We start from the raw sequence: 17,500 nt of genomic DNA, 5'->3' as shown, positions 1-17,500 counted from the left end.
AACTGTGAAGATCCATCAGCAACAAGATGCAAATAAGGTGACGCAGAATCTCAGGAGCGATTATAGATGAAGAGGGAAGGAAGAGCGGGAGACAAAGAAGAGAGAAGAGAGAATAGAGAAGAGAGAAGAGAGAAGAGAGAGCGGCAGCAGGGGAATCACATGGGACCACAGTGACAGCCCTTCTCTCTGATATGAAAGCCGTGCTGCGCTGCAGCATGCGTCTCAGTTTCACTGGCTGGGGCAGGAGGGCGGCAGCGCAGGACGAGCTAGCTAGGCCTTCGGGAGACGGGCATAAGGCATCTGATGCATTTCACCAGAAGCCATCACAATACATGAATATGAGATGGCTGCTGTGGCTGAGTGGGAGTTCTCCTGTGCTCCCGTTCCATTTCTTGCCTCACTAACTAGGCCTTACACAGCAGCTGTCTTGGCCAGATCTCCCATCAAAAAATAGATTATTAATCTAAAGAGATTTCCTGGAAAATACAATAAAACATATACTCCACACTGCTGGTTTGGACCCGTTGCATTTCAGCATAAAGCAAGAAATCCACAGCGATTTAACTATAGTTAAAAAAATTGCAAATTGATAGCACAAATGTGATCAAGCCAAAAGTATGCTTAGAAGGACACCGGATGGTAGGATAACATCTGCACCCAGTTCTGCTCTAGACAGGATGGTAGGATAACATCTGCACCCAGTCCTGATCTAGACAGGACGGTAGGATAACATCTGTACTAGTATTCCTCAAGCCCAGTCCTGATCTAGACAGGACGGTAGGATAACATATGTACTAGTATTCCACAAGCCCAGTCCTGATCTAGACAGGACGGTAGGATAACATATGTACTAGTATTCCACAAGCCTAGTCCTGATCTAGACAGGATGGTAGGATAACATCTGTACCCGTGTTCCTCAAGCCCAGTCCTGATCTAGACAGGACGGTAGGATAACATCTATCATGTTCTAGATAGAAATAGTCCCCCTCCCCAAAACTGGTACTGGTGACTGTGTCAAAATGGCACTCTGGTCCAAAGTAGTGCACTTATAGGGAAAAGGGTGTCATTACAAATGCACACTGTGACTATCCCCCTACTGGTGCTGATGATTAAGAGGTCAAGGTTCGGAAAACCAAAACAAATGTTTTCTTAAACGGACAAGTTCAGGTGGTCGGTCACTCACAGTTTCAGTCTGTTTGACTTCCGTTCAGTACCTAATGAACAAGCCCATGTTGACTCACCTGCCGTCGAAGAGGTTAGCCCCGGGGATGGCGTGTGTGCTGTCTCGTCCCACTAGGAAGCGGACACGGTCGTAGAAGGACTGCAGATTGCTCTGCGTGGAGGAGAGCTGTGTCTCCTGGATGATGTCCAGGGGGTCTGGTGAACCTACACATAGACCTGTGGTGTGGCACGACGCCTGCACACAGCAGTCAGGGTCCATACAGTCTACCAAACCATCTGGAGGGGGGAACATAGAGTTACAAACACAGCATTCAGGGTCTATACAGTCTACCAATCCATCTGAGTGGTCACTCTCCTCTTGTCCTCTCTCCTCCCCCCCCACACACCCCTCCCCCACACCTCAACATCTTAAATAGTGACTACCCGTAAAAAGCACCCTATGTGGCATCGATATGAGTCAGAAACATTTATTCTAGCGTCAAAATATGCTACAAAGTGTAAATAGGATCATTTTAGTCATAACGTCAGTCTCATCTAAAACTGAAATTTTGCGAGTCACTTTATCCCTACCTATGTGTACATATCTAACTCAATTTCCTCGTACCCCTGCGCCCCATTTCCTCGTACCCCTGCGCCCCATTACCTCGTACCCCTGCGCCCCATTACCTCGTACCCCTGCGCATGGACTCGGTACTGGTTCCCCGTGTATATAGCCAAGTTACCGTTACTCATTGCGTATTTATTCCTTGTGTTATTATGTTTTTATTTCATTTTTTTTTTCTCTCTCTGCATTGTTGGGATGGGCCCGTAAGTAAGCATTTCACTGTTGTTTATATGACGCATGTGACAAATACATTTGATTGGATTTGATTTAATTGGTGAAATTATTTGGCTAACTCTTCCGCGCCTGCGAACACACACAAGAGACATCCACATCAAACCACACCCGCAAACAACTCACGTTTGAATTTAGTCATGGCCGCTAGCATTTCTTAAATTAATTAACCAAATCTATAAGAGGAAGTGCGAGTCATCCTTTAACAGCTCCAGCCCACTGTCTTCCTGCAATTAGGGGCTGTAATGATTCACCACTCCAGAACCTGCTGATGTGTGTTAGCACTGCACTTTACTTCCTGTCTGTGTGTTAGCACTGCACTTTACTTCCTGTCTGTGTGTTAGCACTGCACTTTACTTCCTGTCTGTGTGTTAGCACTGCACTTTACTTCCTGTCTGTGTGTTAGCACTGCACTTTACTTCCTGTCTGTGTGTTAGCACTGCACTTTACTTCCTGTCTGTGTGTTAGCACTGCACTTTACTTCCTGTCTGTGTGTTAGCACTGCACTTTACTTCCTGTCTGTGTGTTAGCACTGCACTTTCCTTCATGTGAACTGTGGTCCTCTGTAGCTCAGCTGGTAGAGCACGGCGCTTGTAACGCCAAGGTAGTGGGTTCGATCCCCGGGACCACCCATACACAAAAATGTATGCACGCACGACTGTAAGTCGCTTTGGATAAAAGCGTCTGCTAAATGGCATATTATTATTATTATTATAACTGTGTCATCAACACTACTAATACTAATACATTCTTCCTCCCTTCCTGTCTGCCTGGCTGCCTCCCTTCCTGTCTGCCTGTCTGCCTCCCTTCCTGTCTGCCTGGCTCTGTCAAAAGTCAGTCAATTCCCTGGTAGCTAGACTGGCTTTACAGCTCTCACGCAATGGGGCTCCGACACAGGATCAACTCACAGCCCACAGCTCTCACGCAATGGGGCTCCGACACAGGATCAACTCACAGCCCACAGCTCTCACGCAATGGGGCTCCGACACAGGATCAACTCACAGCCCACAGCTCTCACGCAATGGGGCTCCGACACAGGATCAACTCACAGCCCACAGCTCTCACGCAATGGGGCTCCGACACAGGATCAACTCACAGCCCACAGCTCTCACGCAATGGGGCTCCGACACAGGATCAACTCACAGCCCACAGCTCTCACGCAATGGGGCTCCGACACAGGATCAACTCACAGCCCACAGCTCTCACGCAATGGGGCTCCGACACAGGATCAACTCACAGCCCACAGCTCTCACGCAATGGGGCTCCGACACAGGATCAACTCACAGCCCACTACCAATTCTCACCAGGACAGGGTGCGGCTGTTCTCTGCTTTCTAAGAAGCCAGGTCTACCTGGATCAGGATATGTACAGGCCGGTCTGTTATAACACACAGTAGACAGACTGGTTGTTGTTGCTCTACTGTAATAGTCGAGTCATGCCCCCTGGTGGTCCTCTGGTGGTCCTCTGGTGGTCCTCTGGTGGTCCTCTGTAGCTCCGCTGGTAGAGCACGGCGCTTGTAACGCCCAGGGTAGTGGGTTCGATCCCCGGGACCACCCATACGTAAAAATGTATGCACACATGACTGTAAGTCGCTTTTGGATAAAAGCGTCTGCTAAAATGGCATATTATGAACAGTATGTTGAGACCTCCCAGTCAATGCTAGGTCCTTTGTTCTCAGAACCCCTAACCAAAAGTTGAACTAGTAGGAATCTAGCTAGCTGGAGAGACTAATGGTTATCTGTGGGTTAAAAGTGGACACCGGGCGCTAATCGTAGGAGTTAGACTATAGTCATTGGTATTATTCTAAATCTAGTTTACAATTTACCTCCATCGTTGTCCTTTCCGTCGCTGCAGACCGTCTCCATGGACGTGTCACATCCTGTTCCTCTCCAGCCAAGCTGACACACACAGTACCAGCCGTTATTACCCAGGGTACACCTGCCGTTCCCGTTACACAGACCAGGGCAGCCCTCTGTTAGAGAGACATACAAGTACACAGTCACACACAGAACAGAGAGGTATCACCACACACAGAATATCAACTAGTTAAAGCCCAGTTTAACAACAACACACACGGATGGGAAGACAGTAAGAAAAACAGACAATATAAGGAGTCAATAGAAGGAGACAATAGAAGGAGGCAATAGAAGGAGACAATAGAAGGAGACAATAGGAGGAGACAATATAAGGAGGCAATAGAAGGAGACAATAGAAGGAGACAATATAATGAGAAATAGAAGGAGGCAATAGAAGGAGAAAATAGAAGGAGACAATAGAATGAGCCAATAGAAGGAGGCAATATAATGAGAAATAGAAGGAGGCAATAGAAGGAGACAATAGGAGGCAATATAAGGAGACAATAGAAGGAGTCAATAGAATGAGCCAATAGAAGGAGGCAATATAATGAGAAATAGAAGGAGGCAATAGAAGGAGCCAATAGGAGGCAATATAAGGAGACAATAGAAGGAGTCAATAGAAGGAGACAATAGAAGGAGACAATAGAAGGAGACAATAGAATGATACAATAGAAGGAGACAATAGAATGATAAATATAAGGAGACAATATAAGGAGACAATAGGAAGTGTCATTTTGAAGAGTCATTTTGTTTCTTTGGTTGTCTGTTTGTTTATTCATTTGACAGGGACCATGTACAGTTGTGGTCAAAAGTTTTGAGAATGACACAAGTATTTGGTCTTCACAAAGTTTGCTGCTTCAGTGTTTTTAGATATTTTTGTCAGATGTTACTATGGTATACTGAAGTATAATTACAAGCATTCCATAAGTGTCAAAGGCTTTTATTGACAATTACATTAAGTTTATGCAAAGAGTCCATATTTGCAGTGTTGACCCTTCTTTTTCAAGACCTCTGCAATCCGCCCTGGCATGCTGTCAATTAACTTCTGGGCCAAATCCTGACTGATGGCCGCCCATTCTTGCATAATCAATGCTTGGAGTTTGTCCGAATTTGTGGGTTTTTGTTTGTCCACCCGCCTCTTGAGGATTGACCACAAGTTCTCAATTTGATTAAGGTCTGGGGAGTTTCCTGGCCATGGACCCAAAATGTCGATATTTTGTTCCCCGAGCCACTTAGTTATCACTTTTGCCTTATGGCAAGGTGCTCCATCATGCTGGAAAAGGCATTGTTCGTCACCAAACTGTTCTTGGATGGTTGGGAGAAGTTGCTCTCGGAGGATGTGTTGGTACCATTCTTTATTCATGGCTGTGTTCTTAGGCAAAATTGTGAGTGAGCCCACTGCCTTGGCTGAGAAGCAACCCCACACATGAATGGTCTCAGGATGCTTTACTGTTGGCATGACACAGGACTGATGGTAGCGCTCACCTTGTCTTCTCCGGACAAGCTTTTTTCCGGATGCCCCAAACAATCGGAAAGGGGATTCATCAGAGAAAATGACTTTACCCCAGTCCTCAGCAGTCCAATCCCTGTACCTTTTGCATAATATCAGTCTGTCCCTGATGTTTTTCCTGGAGAGAAGTGGCTTCCTCGCTGCCCTTCTTGACACCAGGCCATCCTCCAAAAGTCTTCGCCTCACTGTGCGTTCAGATGCACTCACACCTGCCTGCTGCCATTCCTGAGCAAACTCTGCACTGGTGGTGCCCCGATCCCGCAGCTGAATCAACTTTAGGAGACGGTCCTGGTGCTTGCTGGACTTTCTTGGGCGCCCTTAAGCCTTCTTCACAACAATTGAACCTCTCTCCTTGAAGTTCTTGATGATCCGATAAATGGTTGATTGAGGTGCAATCTTACTAGCAGCAATATCCTTGCCTGTGAAGCCCTTTTTGTGCAAAGCAATGATGACGGCATGTGTTTCCTTGCAGGTAATCATGGTTAACAGAGGAAGAACAATGATTTCAAGCACCACCCTCCTTTTAAAGCTTCCAGTCTGTTATTCTAACTCAATCAGCATGACAGAGTGATCTCCAGCCTTGTCCTCGTCAACACTCTCACCTATGTTAACGAGAGAATCACTGACATGATGTCAGCCGGTCCTTTTGTGGCAGGGCTGAAATGCAGTGGAAATGTTTTTTGGGTGGATTTAGTTCATTTTCATGGCAAAGAGGGACTTTGCAATTAATTGCAATTCATCTGATCACTCTTCATAACATTCTAGAGTATATGCAAATTGCTATCATAAAAATTGAGGCAGCAGACTTTGTGAAAATCAATATTTGTGTCATTCTCAAAACTTTTGACCACGACTGCACAACAGACATTGCTCCATAGCTGATTCTCATCTGCAGTCCCTCAAATGAGTTTGTTGTGGCTGATGTTATGTATTCCCCAGTATTTAAGGGCACTTAAATATTTTAAATTGGTACGATACGGAGCAGCTATAATGGTGCTAAGCTGGAGTTGATTCATTTGAGTTGATTCATTTGAGTTGATTCATTTGAGTTGATTCATTTGATACACCTTTCCTGAAGATTTCTCATATCCCCCAGTTTTCCGAATTTGGCCCGCGGAGGGGTTTATTTGGCCCCCCAAGTTTTCTGAGCAAAAAATACAATTAAATAAACTTTATTTTTTTAATTGTTGACATTAAACTGTAGAAACACCAGGAAATCAGCTCCAAGTGATTTACATTTTGGAAATATGTTCCCAACTAACAGAGGTCTACTATATACTACACAATGACAGGTGACACATTCCTTCTGTCACACTGTCACTGTCTCTATATCTTTACCTCTCTCTCTCTCTCCTCTCTCTCTCTCTCTCTCTCTCTCTCTCTCTCTCTCTCTCTCTCTCTCTCTCTCTCTCTCTCTCTCTCTCTCTGGCATTTTATCTGCTGTTGTAAAACCGTTGACAGGCTTTATGGAGGAGAGGAGAGGAGAGAGGAGAGAGGAGGGGAGAGGAAAGGAGAGGAGTGGAGAGGAGAGGAGAGGAGAGGAGAGGAGAGGAGAGGAGAGGAGAGGAGAGGGAGAGGAGAGGAGAGGGAGAGGAGAGGAGAGGAGAGGAGAGGGAGGAGAGGAGAGGGAGAGGAGAGGAGAGGAGAGGGGGAGGGAGAGGAGAGGAGAGGAGAGGAGAGGGAGAGGAGAGGAGAGGAGAGGAGAAGTGAGGAGAGGGGGAGGGGAGAGGGGAGAGGGGAGAGGGAGAGGGGAGAGGGGAGAGGTGGATAGAAGATGCTCTGCTCTACTCTGACCTATTTTGTCAACCAAAGCGACCATGACGGCTGACTAACAGCTCTTATATCACAAAGAGAACAGAGAAGGGGGAGAGATAGAGAGAGAGAGAGAGAGAGAGAGAGAGAGAGAGAGAGAGAGAGAGAGAGAGAGAGATCGAGAGAGAGAGAGAGAGAGCGAGAGAGAGAGAGAGAGAGAGAGATGAAGAGAAAGAGAGAGAGAGAGAGAGAGAGAGAGAGAGAGAGAGAGAGAGAGAGAGAGAGAGAGAGAGAGAGAGAGAGAGAGAGAGAGAGAGAGAGAGAGAGAGAGAGAGAGAGAGAGAGAGAGAGAGTAAAGTTGTAAAGGTAGGGTCAATTTTCTGGGACCCGTACGTTAAAAAAAAAATGTATGCACGCATTACACATGACTGTAAGTCGCTTTGGATAAAAGCGTCTGCTAAATGGCATAAATAATATTATCCAGCTCAGTAAATACTAGGTATTAGTAGTCTAGCTTCATATTATGATACACAATGCAATAGATGAACACATTGATCAGCCTTGATGCGATAAAGGGTTGTGATGATTGTACAGCACTGTGACACACACATCTAAAACCATGTGATTAGATAGTGAAGGGAAGTGACTGTAAACCCTGAGCTGTAAACCCTGAGCTGTAAACCCTGCGCTGTAAACCCTGAGCTGTAAACCCTGAGCTGTAAACCCTGCGCTGTAAACCCTGAGCTGTAAACCCTGAGCTGTAAACCCTGAGCTGTAAACCCTGAGCTGTAAACCCTGAGCTGTAAACCCTGAGCTGTAAACCCTGAGCTGTAAACCCTGAGCTGTAAACCCTGAGCTGTAAACCCTGCGCTGTAAACCCTGAGCTGTAAACCCTGAGCTGTAAACCCTGAGCTGTAAACCCTGCGCTGTAAACCCTGAGCTGTAAACCCTGAGCTGTAAACCCTGAGCTGTAAACCCTGAGCTGTAAACCCTGAGCTGTAAACCCTGAGCTGTAAACCCTGAGCTGTAAACCCTGAGCTGTAAACCCTGAGCTGTAAACCTCTCTCCAGTCCCAGGCAGATAGCAGAAAAATGGTTGGAATTTCCTCCTCTCCTCTATTTGAAGAGGTTTTGTTCCAAAACACCATATCCACCAATTTATCACATTAGTGGGGGGGTTTCATCAGAAATTAATGCTTATGAGCACCTTCATGTGTTTAAAATATTACTGTTCTCAGATTTTTTATTCATAAGATTTGTATTAAAATATTATTATTATTTTTTGCTAAACGCTATATGTCCTTTGTTTAGCTGGAATGGAATGTTTGTGTCCTGTGTATTTGACTGTGATAGGTGGTTGTCTCACCTAGCTATCATAAGATGAATTCACTAACTTTAAAAGTCGCTCTGGATAAAAACATCTGCTAAATGACTAAAATGTAAAATGTATATGTAAATGCTCTACATACAGATCTCATACTACAATAATATAATATAATTTGTACCGTTCTTTATGAAAAAATGTAGTTATTTGTTACATGTGACTGTGTAAAACCTAGCAGTGCTACTTATTTCTCTGAGAGCAAAATAAAAAATAAAAAAAAATAATGATCATTTGTCTCTCTAAAATGAAACCATCAAGTGATAGATTTTAAACAAATACATGTCTGTCATTGAACAAGCCCATACCATGATTAGATAGTGGAAAAAAGAAAAAAACAATCTCATTCATAATTTCGTTCAACAATAAAAGCTAATTTACCACCATTTCTATATAGCGGTTTGGAATGAAACTCTTAATTTCCTCTCTGGGTAAGGGAGAGAGAAAGAGGCTGCATTCCAAATATGCCTGAAAAATACTCAGCAACAAACGAGTAATCTTATGAAGATCTTCCATTTGATTTAGGGGCCTGATTTGGCTGCATCTCAAATGGAACCGTATTTCCTATAGAGCAATGCTGAGCGATTAGTGCTTTTTGAGATCGGTTCGGTTTCGGTTCGATTACTACAAAAATAATCACGGTTTTCGATATCTGTTTCTATGATTTTTTAAAAAGATTAAATGTGCGCTGTGACATGTTGAATGCTGTAACAACACAGAATTAAACAATTAATAAATGTCCCACGATGGTAGTGACTGCCCATTACTGCTTATCACTTATTAACCATCAGTTATTCACATTCCTTTACTTTAATGAAATATTTTCAGTTGTTGTGTATATTACATTAGTTTTATTTGATGACTATTATTTAATTCCAAGTCATCATCTCATCTCTACAGAGCTGCTGGCTATGCTGTCTGTCTAAATCACTATTTTAGTAGGTCTTCTAAGTAAATAAGGCATACTTTAATGACTGTTAAATATCAACTCTCTCTCCACACTAACCTATGATGCTGCAACTCAATACTAGAAAGGTGTTCCTAATGTTTGGTGTACTCAGTGCACCCGGTGTCACAGGAAGGCCAAAAAGATCATCAAGGACATCGACCACCCGAGCCGCGGCCTGTTCACCCCGCTATCATCCAGACAACAACCACCCGAGCCGCGGCCTGTTCACCCCGCTACCATCCAGAAGGCGAGGTCAGTACAGGTGCATCAAAGCTGGGACCGAGAGAATGAAAAACAGCTTCTATCTGAAGGCCATCAGACTGTTAAATAGCCATCACTAACTAGCACATTAGAGGCTGCTGCTGCCTATTGAAATCACTGGCCACTTTAAGAAATGGAACACTAGTCACTTTAATAATGTTTACATATCTTGCACTACTCATCTCATATGTATATACTGTATTCTATACTATTCTACTGTATCTTAGTCCATGCCGCTCTGTCATTGCTCGTCCATATATTTATTTATATATTCTTAATTCCATTGCTTTACTTAGATTTGTGTGTATTGGGTATATGTTGTTAAATTGTTAGATATTACTTGTTAGATATTACTGCACTGTCGGAGCTAGAAACACAAGCATTTCGCTACACCCGCAATAACATCTGCTAAAACACGTGTATGTGACCAATAACATTTGATTTGATTTGACTACTTTTACCAGAGTGCACTTTATTGGGAATAGGGAGCCATTTGGGACGTATCCTATCTTTAAATGTCGAGCTTAGAGAACATTTGGCTCCTTAAAGACCCATCGTGACAAACAGCTCTGGTTGGATCAACAGCACAGAGGAGGCAGATGATTAGCTGCTTATTACAAGGATGAATAAATAAAGATGTTCTCTCCGCTGGCATCGGTTCAAACTTCAGTTGGCAGAAATTTTATAAAGGCCCCAGGGACCCACGCTCCCACAGCCCTGCCCAGACGCTCTGAAAACACAGTTACCCTCTCTCTCTCTTTCTCCGTCCCATCCCTCCCTCCCTCCCTCCCTCCCTTCATCTCCCTCTGTCCTTGGTAATGGACCACCTGCAACAAGAGGGGCTGGTACAGGAGTTCTGGACCACCTGCAATGAGAGGGGCTGGTACAGGAGTTCTGGACCACCTGCAATGAGAGGGGCTGGTACAGGAGTTCTGGACCACCTGCAACAAGAGGGGCTGGTACATGAGTACTGGACCACCTGCAACAAGAGGGGCTGGTACAGGAGTTCTGGACCACCTGCAATGAGAGGGGCTGGTACAGGAGTTCTGGACCACCTGCAATGAGAGGGGCTGGTACAGGAGTTCTGGACCACCTGCAATGAGAGGGGCTGGTACAGGAGTTCTGGACCACCTGCAATGAGAGGGGCTGGTACAGGAGTTCTGGACCACCTGCAATGAGAGGGGCTGGTACAGGAGTACTGGACCACCTGCAACAAGAGGGGCTGGTACAGGAGTTCTGGACTACCTGCAATGAGAGGGGCTGGTACAGGAGTACTGGGAACGCTTACTTACGGCCTCACGTTTAGAACATGCTCTCTCCCTCTCTAGCTCCCTCCCGTTGAGAGAGAGAGAGAGAGAGAGAGAGAGAGAGAGAGAGAGAGAGAGAGAGAGAGAGAGAGAGAGAGAGAGAGAGAGAGAGAGAGAGAGAGAGAGAGAGAGAGAGAGAGAGAGAGAGAGAGAGAGAGAGAGAGAGAGAGAGAGAGAGAGAGAGAGAGAGAGAGAGAGAGAGAGAGAGAGATCTGGCTTTCTGCCCGCGCTGCTTAATTAGCAAGGCTGTGGCCACAGCACCTATCAGATCCTTCTCACAACAGCATATCATCCATAATGGATGGACCAGGTTACTGAGACCCCCATATCCCCTTCCTCCCATCCCCTCCCTCCTTCAGGTTACAGAGAACCCTCCCTCACCCTCTCCTCTCCTCCCTCCTTCAGGTTACAGAGAACTCACCCTCTCCTCTCATCCCCTCCCTCCTTCAGGTTACAGAGAACCCTTCTCTCCTCCCTCACCCATCCTAATACCCCCCTGATGAGAGGGAGTGAGGGGGCCATATGATACACCAGAGTACACAAATAACCCCAGTTGTATCAAGTAGGCCTCACAACAGAGCAGGAGGAAGGACAACGGTGTGATTCACCAGGTGTGACAGAGAACATTCTAAGTGGAGACTGTTAGTCAGGTGACCAGGTGTGACAGAGAGAACATTCTAAGTGGAGACTGTTAGTCAGGTGACCAGGTGTGACAGAGAACATTCTAAGTGGAGACTGTTAGTCAGGTGACCAGGTTTGACAGAGAGAACATTGTAGGTGGAGACTGTTAGTCAGGTGACCAGGTGTGACAGAGAACATTCTAAGTGGAGACTGTTAGTCAGGTGACCAGGTTTGACAGAGAGAACATTCTAAGTGGAGACTGTTAGTCAGGTGACCAGGTGTGACAGAGATAACATTCTAAGTGGAGACTGTTAGTCAGGTGACCAGGTGTGACAGAGAACATTCTAAGTGGAGACTGTTAGTCAGGTGACCAGGTTTGACAGAGAACATTCTAAGTGGAGACTGTTAGTCAGGTGACCAGGTGTGACAGAGAACATTCTAAGTGGAGACTGTTAGTCAGGTGACCAGGTTTGACAGAGAGAACATTGTAGGTGGAGACTGTTAGTCAGGTGACCAGGTGTGACAGAGATAACATTCTAAGTGGAGACTGATAGTCAGGTGACCAGGTGTGACAGAGATAACATTCTAAGTGGAGACTGTTAGTCAGGTGACCAGGTGTGACAGAGAACATTCTAAGTGGAGACTGTTAGTCAGGTGACCAGGTTTGACAGAGAGAACATTGTAGGTGGAGACTGTTAGTCAGGTGACCAGGTGTGACAGAGATAACATTCTAAGTGGAGACTGTTAGTCAGGTGACCAGGTGTGACAGAGATAACATTCTAAGTGGAGACTGTTAGTCAGGTGACCAGGTTTGACAGAGAGAACATTGTAGGTGGAGACTGTTAGTCAGGTGACCAGGTGTGACAGAGAGAACATTCTAAGTAGAGACTGTTAGTCAGGTGACCAGGTGTGAAAGAGAGAACATTCTAAGTGGAGACTGTTAGTCAGGTGACCAGGTTTGACAGAGAGAACATTCTAAGTGGAGACTGTTAGTCAGGTGACCAGGTTTGACAGAGAGAACATTCTAAGTGGAGACTGTTAGTCAGGTGACCAGGTTTGACAGAGAGAACATTCTAAGTGGAGACTGTTAGTCAGGTGACCAGGTGTGACAGAGAACATTCTAAGTGGAGACTGTTAGTCAGGTGACCAGGTTTGACAGAGAACATTCTAAGTGGAGACTGTTAGTCAGGTGACCAGGTGTGACAGAGAACATTCTAAGTGGAGACTGTTAGTCAGGTGACCAGGTTTGACAGAGAGAACATTGTAGGTGGAGACTGTTAGTCAGGTGACCAGGTGTGACAGAGATAACATTCTAAGTGGAGACTGATAGTCAGGTGACCAGGTGTGACAGAGATAACATTCTAAGTGGAGACTGTTAGTCAGGTGACCAGGTGTGACAGAGAACATTCTAAGTGGAGACTGTTAGTCAGGTGACCAGGTTTGACAGAGAGAACATTGTAGGTGGAGACTGTTAGTCAGGTGACCAGGTGTGACAGAGATAACATTCTAAGTGGAGACTGTTAGTCAGGTGACCAGGTGTGACAGAGATAACATTCTAAGTGGAGACTGTTAGTCAGGTGACCAGGTTTGACAGAGAGAACATTGTAGGTGGAGACTGTTAGTCAGGTGACCAGGTGTGACAGAGAGAACATTCTAAGTAGAGACTGTTAGTCAGGTGACCAGGTGTGAAAGAGAGAACATTCTAAGTGGAGACTGTTAGTCAGGTGACCAGGTTTGACAGAGAGAACATTCTAAGTGGAGACTGTTAGTCAGGTGACCAGGTTTGACAGAGAGAACATTCTAAGTGGAGACTGTTAGTCAGGTGACCAGGTTTGACAGAGAGAACATTCTAAGTGGAGACTGTTAGTCAGGTGACCAGGTTTGACAGAGAGAACATTCTAAGTGGAGACTGTTAGTCAGGTGACCAGGTGTGACAATAATGGTGATGACGAGAGGACAGGTGGAGGTGTGAATTTGTTTTTACACCCGAAATGGCCCGTTAATCTCTACTTAGTGCACTATTTTTGACCAGGACAGTTTGGGCTCTAGTCAAAAGTAATGCACGATATATAGGGAATATGGTGCCATTTGGGACACATAATTTTTTGACTGGTGATTTGGGTCGGGTTGAGGAGCGGGTGGTGCCATATATGGATGTGAAGGGAGGAGGAAGAGTATGGCCACCGGATATGACTGTTGCCTGGTGAATGCTGGGTAGTGTAGTTACGATGAGAGGAAGACAAAATACAAACAGAAGGAAGGAGGTGTGCCATACCTTTCACTACCTTCTCCAGATAGTGAGCTTGGGGAGATAAGAGACAAACATATAAGGGAGAGGTTGAACAGCAGCAGCTTCCATGACAGACACAGTAAGGCTAGGTGTTAGTTTACTACTACTACTACAGAATTGGAGAAAAAAAAACAAAAAAACACATGCATTACAAGCAGCATCTCGCACACCCAAGCCAAGGCAAGACACAGGGAGAGGAATGGAGAGGTAAACATAGAGAGAGAGAGAGAGAGAGAGAGAGAGAGAGAGAGAGAGAGAGAGAGAGAGAGAGAGAGAGAGAGAGAGAGAGAGAGAGAGAGGGGGGGGGAGAGAGAGACACAGAGAGAGAAAGAGATAGAGAGACAGAGAAAGGGAGAGCAAGAGAGAAAGAGAGAGAGAGGGGACAGAGAAAGAGAAAGAGAGAGAGAGGGCGAGAGATAGACAGAGAAAGATAGAAAGAGAGATAGAGAGAGAGACAGAGAGAGTGAGAGAAAGAGAGAGAGATAGAAAGAGAGAGCGAAAGAGAGAGAGAGACAGAGAGAGCGAAAGAGAGAGAGATAGAAAGAGAGAGCGAAAGAGAGAGAGAGACAGAGAGAGAGAGAGAGAGAGAGAGAGAGAGAACAGAGAGAGAGCGAGAGAGAGAGAGAGAGAGAGAGAGAGAGAGAGAGAGAGAAGAATAAGAAGAGCAAGACAAGGAGATGTGAAAATAACATTTCAATCTGTTCCCAATGACCAACTGAAGACATACTTCGGAAAGTATTACGTTACAGCCTTATTCTAAAATGGATTAAATAAATACAAATCCTCATCAATCTACACACAATACCCCATAATGAGAAAGCAAAAACATGTTTTTAGAAATATTTGCAAATGTATAATAAAAGTATGATGTAGCTCCACCCTTACCAAGGTTTAACTCCTGTAGGTCTAAGCCCTTAGTCCACAGTACCTGCAAAGCTAACCTATGGAAATGTTTTAAGCTTTTTGATTCATTAAGTATTTGATTTAGAACGTTAGGACCCCTTTAAGTGTACAGGGTGAAACAGACAGCCCAATAATAGAGGGATCTGGCTTTCAGCCTCCACCTCTGCCCGCGCTGCACCAACCAGAGCATCTGGCTGTTTAATTAGCAAGGCTGTGGCCACAGCACCTATCAGATCCTCCTCACAACAGCCTCTCCTCTCCTCTCCTCTCCTCATCCTCTCCTCTCCTCTCCTCTCCTCTCCTCTCCTCTCCTCTCCTCACCCTCTCCTCACCCTCTCCTCTCCTCTCCTCTCCTCTCCTCTCCTCTCCTCACCCTCTCCTCTCCTCTCCTCTCCTCTCCTCTCCTCTCCTCTCCTCTCCTCTCCTCTCCTCTCCTCTCCTCTCTCTCCTCTCTCTCCTCTTACTAACAACCCCCTCCCCCTCTCCTCTCCTCCCCTCTCCTCCCTCTCCTCTCCTCTCCTCTCTCCTCTCCTCTCCCTCTCCTCTCCTCTCCTCTCCTCTCCTCTCCCTCTCCTCACCTCTCCTCTCCTCTCCTCTCCTCTCCTCACCCTCACCTCTCCTCTCCTCTCCTCACCCTCTCCTCTCCTCTCCTCTCCCTCTCCTCTCCTCTCCTCTCCTCTCCTCACCTCACCTCTCATCTCCTCTCCTCTCCTCACCCTCTCCTCACCTCTCCTCTCCTCACCCTCTCCTCACCCTCTCCTCTCACCTCTCCTCTCCTCTCCTCTCCTCACCCTCTCCTCACCCTCTCCTCTCCTCACCTCACCTCTCCTCTCCTCTCCTCACCCTCTCCTCACCCTCTCCTCACCCTCCTCTCCTCACCTCTCCTCTCCTCTCCTCTCCTCTCCTCTCCCTCTCCTCTCCTCTCCTCTCCTCCTCTCCTCTCCTCTCCTCTCCTCTCCTCTCCTCTCCTCTCCTCTCCTCTCCTCACCCTCTCCTCTCCTCTCCTCTCCTCTCAGACAGTCCAATAATACAGAATAAGGTTTTGAAGTGTCTGTCCCTTGACTTTTTCCACATTTTATTACTTTACAGCCTTATTCTAAAATGGATTCAATAAAACATGTTCCTCATCAATCTATACACAATACCACATAATGACAAAGCGAAAACAGGTTTTTATAAATTTTTGCTAATTTATAAAAAAACAAAAAACAGATATACATTATTTACATAAGTATTCAGACCCTTTGCTATGACACTCGAAATTGAGCTCAGGTGCGTCCTGTTTACATTGATCATCCTTGAGATGTTTCTAGAACTTGATTGGAGTCCACCTGTGGTAAATTCAATTGATTGGACATGATTTGGAAAGGCACACACCTGCCTATATAAGGTCCCACAGTTGACAGTGCATGTCAGAGCAAAAACCAAGCCATGAGTTCGAAGGAATTGTCCGTAGAGCTCTGAGACAGGATTGTGTCGAGGCACATATCTGGGGAAGGGTCAGAAAAATTTTTCTGCAGCATTGAAGGTCCCCAAGAACACAGTGGCCTCCATCATTCTTAAATGGAAGAAGTTTGGAACCACCAAGACTCTTCCTTGAGCTGGCTGCCCGGCCAAACTGAGCAATCGGGGGAGAAGGGCCTTGGTCAGGGAGGTGACCAAGAACCCGATGGTCACTCTGACAGAGCTCCAGAGTTCCTCTGTGGAGATGAGAGAACCTTCCAGAAGGACAACCATCTCTGCAGCACTCCACCAATCAGGCCTTTATGGTAGAGTGGCCAGACGGAGCGCTCAGGATCTCAGACTGGGGTGAAGGTTCACCTTCCAACAGGTCAACGACCCTGAGCACACAGCCAAGACAACGCAGGAGCGGCTTTGGGACAAGTCTCTGAATGTCCTTGAGTGGCCCAGTCAGAGCCCAGACTTGAACCCGATCGAACACCTCTGGAGAGACCTGAAAATAGCTGTTCAGCAACGCTCCCCGTCCAACCTGACAGAGCTTGAGAGGATCTGCAGAGAAGAATGGGAGGAGAAACTCCCCAAATACAGGTGTGTCAAGCTTGTAGCGTCACACCCAAGAAGACTTGAGGCTGTAATCGCTGCCAAAGGTGCTTCAACAAAGTACTGAGTACTTTTACATTTGCAAACATGTCTAAAAACCTGTTTTTGCTTTGTCATTACGGGGTATTGTGTGTAGATTGATGAGAAAAGAAAAATATATAATCCATTTTACAATAAGGCTGTAACGTAACAAAATGTGGAAAAAGTCAAGGGGTCTGAATACTTTCCCGAATGCACTGTACCTGAGTGAGGAGTTTTACAGAAGCAACACAAGGTTGATCTAAGTACTGTATTAGAACCCTTAATATCTCAAGCTCTATCATTCTGACAGCGAGGTCAGAGTGTCCGACAGGGGAGAGAGGCATTCAATCTCACAACACCTGTCTATAGTCAATGAGGTCATCAGAACTCAACGGAGGGGTCGAGGAAGAGTCCGACCTCCCGCTACATCAGCCTTGTATGGTTCTGACTTGACGCGGAGGATCTCTCTCTGTGTCTCTCCTTTCATTCTTTCTTTCTTTCAATTTATCTCCCCCTCTCTCTCTCTCTCTCTCTCTCTCTCTCTCTCTCTCTCTCTCTCTCTCTCTCTCTCT

General features: G+C 45.9%; 1 protein-coding gene across 1 annotated transcript in view; it reads right to left on the bottom strand.

Annotated features, from left to right (window-relative positions):
* Positions 1–17,500, bottom strand: part of tenm4 (teneurin transmembrane protein 4) — a 586,910-nt gene that overhangs the window by 159,880 nt on the left and 409,530 nt on the right. Inside the window, exons 13-14 of the mRNA XM_041876707.2 lie at positions 3,843–3,989; positions 1,242–1,458 (exon numbers count right to left, since the gene is read on the bottom strand). Coding sequence (XP_041732641.2) covers positions 1,242–1,458; positions 3,843–3,989 — 364 coding nt within the window. The remainder of the gene's footprint in view (positions 1–1,241; positions 1,459–3,842; positions 3,990–17,500) is intronic.

This window comes from Coregonus clupeaformis, chromosome 5, assembly GCF_020615455.1.
Source record: "Coregonus clupeaformis isolate EN_2021a chromosome 5, ASM2061545v1, whole genome shotgun sequence".
Classification (NCBI taxonomy): domain Eukaryota; kingdom Metazoa; phylum Chordata; class Actinopteri; order Salmoniformes; family Salmonidae; genus Coregonus; species Coregonus clupeaformis.
This window is presented reverse-complemented; position numbering and strand designations above follow the sequence as displayed.